The sequence below is a fragment of the Polypterus senegalus genome, chromosome 17 (assembly GCF_016835505.1).
Source record: "Polypterus senegalus isolate Bchr_013 chromosome 17, ASM1683550v1, whole genome shotgun sequence".
NCBI classification, from domain to species: Eukaryota; Metazoa; Chordata; class Cladistia; order Polypteriformes; family Polypteridae; genus Polypterus; species Polypterus senegalus.
Window position 1 is genome coordinate 83934038 of NC_053170.1, and position 7673 is coordinate 83941710.

At 40.0% G+C, this 7673-nt stretch overlaps 1 protein-coding gene across 2 annotated transcripts in view; it reads right to left on the reverse strand.

Annotated features, from left to right (window-relative positions):
- Window positions 1-5482, reverse strand: part of LOC120517594 — a 38932-nt gene extending 33450 nt beyond the window's left edge. For both annotated transcript variants that reach the window (XM_039740002.1, XM_039740001.1), the window contains exon 1: window positions 5179-5482. In XM_039740002.1, the coding sequence (XP_039595936.1) occupies window positions 5179-5467 (289 nt within the window). In that variant the 5' untranslated portion in view covers window positions 5468-5482. The remainder of the gene's footprint in view (window positions 1-5178) is intronic.
- Between the last annotated feature and the right edge of the window lie 2191 nt (window positions 5483-7673).

The following is a 7673-nucleotide window of genomic DNA, read 5'->3' on the forward strand; positions in this document are numbered from 1 at the left end:
AAATGAAAGTCTCACTTTCTATGCATTTCATTCACTTTATATACTGTTTTGCATACACATTACCAAATGAAAAATATTATATAAACTATTTCTATGTTTTCTGGTTCATTTTCTTCTCTATTCATTTTACATTGGTTTTCCAGTTTCTCCATTCATCTCACCTTCTTGTTTATTTAAAAACGTCTGTGTGGAATTTCCTTTCATCACCCTCCAAAGAAAAAACTGTTATGGTGAGCCAGTGGGTTAGCTTTACTATCTCATGGCTCTGGTCTGCAGTTGACTGGCACCCTGCCTGTATGGGTTCCTGCATTGCTTCCCATTGAAGTGCTCCCGCTTCCCCAAGGTGAAAGAAACAGAACTGAAAGGGAATGAAGGGAAAAGGGATGGTAACAGAGTTTGTGGCATGGACATTTATGATGGATGCTGTTTGCAAAGCAAAATCTATATTGGAGGTCCTGAAGGTGGGCTGCAATGCATGCTGGGACAGCAAAGAACATTGGCAACAAAATAACAAACTGAAAAAAAAACCCTGAATTTGGTCATTTTCAACAAATTACGTGCAAAAGATGTGGATCATTCTCCAGAGCAGGCAGAGGAAGAAGCACAGAAGTTGGCAAGTCTGAAAAATTAAAGCTGGCACATCTACCTGTCACAGAGGAACATGAATGGAGTTCTGTTCGAACTGAAATGGGAGGGACCAGCAGGCAGACGGACATTGCCAGTCCTCAAACACTTGATGAGAGACATTAATGTGTGAATAGTGGAGAAACAGTTGGATATAAGGCAGAGAATGTAATGTCTTATTCAGTCAACGTATTTAGATGAGACGTAGAGCTTATTCTTATATGCACACTAAAATAATGTTTATACTATGCAATGAAATTCTTGGCCTGTGTCTCCACCAATAACCCAGATTATAAACTCATTATAAAAGAAACTGAATAAGATTGTCCATCATGGGGCACCACAGAACGGGTCATTCAGCTAGACCAGGGGTCCTCAATCACAGTCCTGGAGGGCCGCAGTGGCTGCAGGTTTTTGTTCTAACCCAGTTGCTTTATTAGAAAGCAATTCTTGCAAATAATTTAATTTCATAGCTTGTTAGTGCTTTAACTCTGCCATGCCGGGTCATTCTCATATTCTAGATTTTCTTTGCCTTTCTAAGGATATCATCCAAATGATTTGAAGGCTAAAATGGACGAGTAATTCCCAGTCCTTCACGTTTTTCTCTTCACTTTCCTTCCAGGTATTTAATTAAACCCAACAGTGCATGATAAATGCACATGGGTGTAAATGGTAACAAGCTAAATGGAGAAATGCTGGTCTCCTTTGTCATTTGCATGTTGTTGCTAATTAGGAGAAATTAAAAACCGAGAATACAGCTGTTCAAGACTAAAGTAAGCAATAAGAATTTAAAATCTTAACAAGCAAGGCAACTAAAGTGAAGCAGAAGTGTTACTTGAGCAGTAAGTGCTTCTTATTAAGCAACTGGGTTGGATCAAAAACCTGCAGCCATTGCGGCCCTCCAGTACTGTGATTGAGGACCCCTGAGCTAGACCAGTATAGTTGGGTAGAAAGCCAATGGACAAAAAACATTCATCAGCCCGATGGCTTGTGCACATATAAACTCTTCTGAAGTCTCATTGTCCTGATTTTATATTCCTGTACTCTGCCCAGTTGCAATAATATGAACAAATTGTGTTGCAGGTGGGTACTGTTCTTCATGACACAGCTGGCCCCCCTAAAAGCCATACTGTAATATAGATTGTACCCCGCTAGGGTAGAGCTGCTCCCCAGATGGTCTGGGCAGTTCTCACCGTCCACTGTATAGCTGTGTGATGCTGTGCAGAGTAAAATCCAAACAAGCCTGTATACGCAATGGTCTTGATACTACCCTGTTAAGGGTCCTTGCTACCATACCACATTTTTAACTTTTCAGGAACTACAAACACTGTTGGGACGTCTTTACCAGCTGGTCCTCACTGAGGTAAATGTGTAGGAGCTTAAAGATGTTAACTGTCTCTTCCTCTGTCTCACCAATATGTAGGCTCTATGCCGTTTCCTCCTCTTCACTAGGCTTACAGTCATTTCCGTTGTCTTACTGACATTTGCAGAGAGTTTGTTGACCTGGCACCATGCCACCATAAGCAAAGTTGTTACTGTTTGTCTTTTTGCACCCAAAGAATGGCCCAGACTTGTAATGATATACAATTACTAAGTATTAAGTGTATATAGTATGTGTGGATATATGTGTATTCCAGGATTATTTTTTCATGCAAGTTTAAAATTCACTTCACTAAATACTATTGGGTAGAGTGTGTAAATATAGTAGGAGTATACATATGTACTATTGTGTTAGGGTCTAGTATCTATAGGCTTTGTAAAGTATACATTTTGTTTGAGTTTAGCATTCACAATGCCCTAAAACTGCTGATCCACCCTAACCAACACCCCCACCATTTACATCCTAATTCAAACCAGAGGGAGTTGGAGCTGAACGGTTATAATACTGATCCTCTTCCTGACGCACAATGCTAATTCTTCACTGCAGATTCAAACATGTCGCTTTGGGTAATTTTGTTTTACCATTTTTAGCAAAGTGGCTCCTCTTGAATCTGAACATTTTGATCAGGATGAGCCCTCCCAAACCTGACAGGTAATTATGAAAATTGCTATTCTGATGCCGAGTCGCTCCTGCTCCCCTTTAATAAAGAACATGTGCAGGCTCAGTTCAGATGATGACCTTAATGGTTTTGTTTGGGATGCAGAATTTAATCATTGACTTTTAGATGCTGGGTTCTTGAAACTGCAGGACCTGAAGGAATACTCCACCAAAAAATAAAATTGTTAGCCTGAGTGTTTTGTACTGGTGGCTAAGAACAATTTTTAATTTTGTGTTTTCATGGAGAACAGGGATTTAAAAAAAAAAAACAACGTTTATATAATTAAGATCCACCTCACCCCACCTCCTATATAAAAATCAAAAGCTCATTTCCATGTGAATTGTTTGCTGTTTATGATGTGTGCTGATTTTTCAGAAAGTATCTTAACAATATTTTGGCAAAAAAAATGTGTGTGTGTTGCATTTTGTGAGCAAACTACTGGATAAATAGCACGTGGGTTAACAGCGCAAGTAATGTGACTCAAGGATGATTTTTTCCACAGTATTTGCTGTTGTAAATTGATCCCCAAGTCTTGTATTATATCAATCATTTTCCACAAACATAAGAATAAAATATTTTCTTGCTCATCATTACAAAGCACATGGGATTAGTAACATAAAAAATGGCATTTTTGGGGTGCAGTTATCCTTCACCGTCTCTTCAATTCAATATTATTGTCCCAAGAGGGAACGTTGCATTGTCAGTAAGCTTTACAAGGAGACCACAATATTTAAAAACTCATCACAAAGAACACAGCCAACAAACATAAACTTAATACAAATAAATAAAATATAGCAGTGAACATACTTATGGTGAAACATTACATCAAACGTAATACTAAAAAAATTACATAAATATTAAACCAGATTTTTCACTTGACTGATGATTGATGCAAATTCTAACTGTTTTATGATTTAAGCCTGTGGATGTGTGTTAATATTGAATGTATTTATAACACTGGAATAAAAGAAAGCTTGAAAGAATTACTTTGGAGTCTCTGAACCTGAGGCCTGAATGTAGTGGGTGAGTCCTGTCGTACAGAATACACTCAGTACTTGCTGATTCATTTAAACATGTCTGTGGGATTTGACTGTTGAGACCTTACTTTACTGATACTCTCCTCCACTGTTTTGTGTTTCTTAGATCTTAGGCAGCTATGAGGCCAAGGGTAAGGTAGATCGGGCAAATGTAAGTTTTCACCTGCTGTGCAGAGATGGCATAACTTTTTTTATTTGCTACTCAGTCATTTGGATTTGGTCATTTTGTAACTGCTATACTGGAAATTAATATCAAGTAAGATGAACGGAGTATTTTCCAAAAACAGTGTGGTGTTTTAGCACTGCCGTCTTACAGAACCAACATTCTGGTTTTTAAATTTGGAGCATCGTCGTGTGTGGCATTCACATGTTCTCTCCATATCTACATCAGTTTCCCTAGGATACTCCACTTTTCTTCCAGATTGTCAAATAGTTGCAGGTTAGGTTAACTGGTGATTCCATATTGGTAGTGTGGGTGGGTGACATGCTCTGTGATGGACGGGTACTTTGCCCGGAGCTGTTCTCGCTTTTGCTCAGTGCCATCAGGTTTGTCTTTGACCCCCAGGGATCATGAACTGGACTAAGTATGTCTGAGAATTGTGTTATTTTGACATCCACCTGTGACCCTAAGGTGGATTGAGGAGGTTCCATAATGAGTATTTAATGATAAACCGAAATGCTTAAAAAGACTTTCTCACCTGTCGTATTTAACTCTGTTATTCAGTATAGTTTCTCATGTAGCTGGAACAATTACAAAAGAGGTTATTCCCAGAATAAGGCAAATATTAAAAGGCCAAAAATACTCGTGGTGTTGCGTTCCAATGTATAGTGCAGTAGTTTTCATTCATGTGTTTCCCCCAACAAACATGGCTTGTGGGGGCTAATAAAACGGAGACGCGATCCTCAGGATCAGAGTAACCACGCCATCGGAGAGGTGTCAGTCTGTCGAGCCTAAGCTTCAAACTGCCCACGTCCATCCAGCACCTATTTACGCCACTCTCCGGAGACTCAGAACTGAAACATGCGTCTTTATGGGAAATGGATGGTGATATGCGTCTTCTAGTTCTATAATAATGCATTTTGTCGTTGTTCTCGACGTTGAAAGGCTTTTTACGTATTTGTTTTCAAATCCATAATATGTCAATATTAAACTGAGATTTCGGATTCGCTGTCATCTTGTGTGTGTGTGTGTGTGTGTGTATATATATATATATTTTTTTTTGGTAACACATTTTTTTATGTCAGGTCATTTCATAAATGATTCATTACAATTTCTCTCTCCTGAGAATCATTCCATTTCTACCAAAACCTGTGTATGCACCGCGCACGCACGCACTCAGCTACACTAACTGGAATCACGATCGGCCTCGCAAGCCGACGTGACAGTCCAAATTTAAAGGGGTAAAATTAAAATGACCCGGTTTCCTACTAAAATTCGAATCCATTTAAGTCGCGGAAGCTTTGCTGCCTCCACTTACCATTAGACGCGTCCTCGGCTTGGCAGAGCCAGGCGACGTAGGAGAGCAGGGTGACCGCGACGTTTCTCATTTTGGCAGCTGTGAAGTGCGAGTCCCTGGGAGTCGGCTCTTTATATTTCCAGAGAGGCGTGGCACGGCGGCTCGTTAACAAACAGGGTCTGTGTACCCAGAGCGAGCACACATTCCGTAGACGGCACGACCTGAGCTGCCGGTACCCACGGAGACTTGAAAAGTCGTGCAAGTAATAAAGGAGACTGGGCGACAAGCGCTTCAAAGCCGCGAGAAGCATCGAACGAGGAGCTTAAAAATAACCACCAGAAGAGTTTGTAGTTTAAGGCACTTGCTACCGACATACTTTGTAAGCTTCTGTTTTAATTAGATTTTAAAACAGCCCACTTTTGTAAGATACGTTATCGCAATGATATAAGGGCAAAACCTTCACACATTCACAGAGCCGCAACAACAAAAGACTTTTGTTATACGTAGCGTTGTAGTTCACATACATGCAGACAATCCTGGAGAAAACCCTTCATGTTTAACGTTTATAAAGTGATTATACTTATAAACCGAGAAATGGTTGCCGTTTACATTCGGTGGAACACCTTTTCCTCCAGCTTCATCCATCCACCTACTTTCTTCTACAGTGCTCGGCTGTGAAGAGCTCATCGTGGTCTAATTAATAAAGGCTTGAGCCAAGCCTGGACGGTCCAGTAAACGAAGCTGTGGTAGTCTGTTATTAACTGCCAGTGATTGTGTGGGATGTGAAAGCAGATTATGTGTTCAAACTCCACACAGAAACAAACTGGCTAGGAGTAGAATCCAGATCTTTTGCAGCATGAGTTGTCAGCTGTCCACTGTGATACCATTGTTTTAAATAACCCCTGGAAGCCTTAAAGTACAGTCATGTGAAAAAGTAATAACATCCCATGGCGATGGTTGATGTTTACAACATACAGTATCTGAACAGCAAACAGTGCTTACAGATAAAGGTGATATATGGTACTTGAACAAGACACAGGATATATTCATTTTCATAATTTAAATGAACACACATGTAGAATTGCTACATGGGAAAAGTAAGTCCACCCCTAAATTTATCACCACTTGAAGGCCATCAAATTAGAATCGGGTGTTCCCGAGTAGATGCCAATGATCAGAACCTCCTTAGGAAATGTGAAGGTCTTATTCCAACCCCAACTATCGAGAGTCCGGTGTTCTCTTTGTGATTGAGGAGTGTGGTGTCATTATGCCAAGATCAAAAGAACTCTCTTCCTCAGAAAGAAACTTGTGGGTGCCTGACTTTGGCAAGGGATTTAAAAAGGTTGCCAAATTATTTGAAATCAATCATTCACCGCACGAAAATTCATCTATAAGTGATATAGATTTCAAACAACTGCTAATTTGACCAGGACTGGTTGACCCAGTAAAGTCAGCTCAAGAGTTAACCCATTGATTCTTAAGGAAACGTCCAAGTGGGAATGCAGGTAACTCTCACATAGGTTGGTGTCAAAATGTATGCATGTACAATGAGAAAGATTACACCTGTGCCTGAGGTGTGCCACGAAAAAGCTTTTGCTGTCCGAAATGAACATCAGAGCAAAACTACAGTTTGCCATTGAACATTAAGGCAAAGACCAGGGGCCTCGTGTATAATGCCGTGCGTAGAACTCGCACTATAACATGACATAAGCACAAAAGCCGAAATGTGCTTACGCACAGAAAAATCCAGATGCAGGAATCTGTGCGTACTCCAACTTCCACGTTCTTCCGCTACATAAATCCCGATCAGCGTGAAAAGTAACGCTCGGGCACGTGCCTTCTGTCCTGCCCCGTCTCCTCCCAGAATTACGCCTCTTTGAATATGCAAATGAATATAAATCGCCCTTAAGCTCAGCATTCTGCGAAAAGACAATGGGAAAAGCACGGGGGAAAATATAAGAATTTCAGCGAATACCAAGTGGAGGCAAAGGAAAAACATACTATTTGTTCAAATAAACCATGGTATAATCAACAAAAGGAAGTTGATCGAGTGACATAGCGTGTTGGAGAAACTTGAAAGCTCACGTTCTCAAAGTTGCACAGTGCCCGACATTAAAAAAGAAGTTGTTAGATATCAAAGTCGCCGTGAAAAGCCGAGTTGTAGCCCACCGTCTGAGTGCCATATTAAAGCTTATTAGGGTACAGAGGAAAAAAAGGCACGCAGTGGGGGGAAAAAGCACGAAATGTCAACTTCAATCTCGACATTTCCACTTTAATCATGTAGTTTATTTTGTCATTAAAGTAGAACATGATAAACTTCATCTTAAAATCATTTAATTAACCAGTTTCTCAAATCACATCATAATTAAAGTAGCACGTTAAATGCTTTGTTTTGTATGTGATCTTCTATGTGTGTGAATCACTACGTGCTTCTTAAACTGGCTCTCTTCCTCTGACAGGACACAGAATCCATTACATTCATGATATTACAGCTCTGAATAGCTAAAATACTGAGA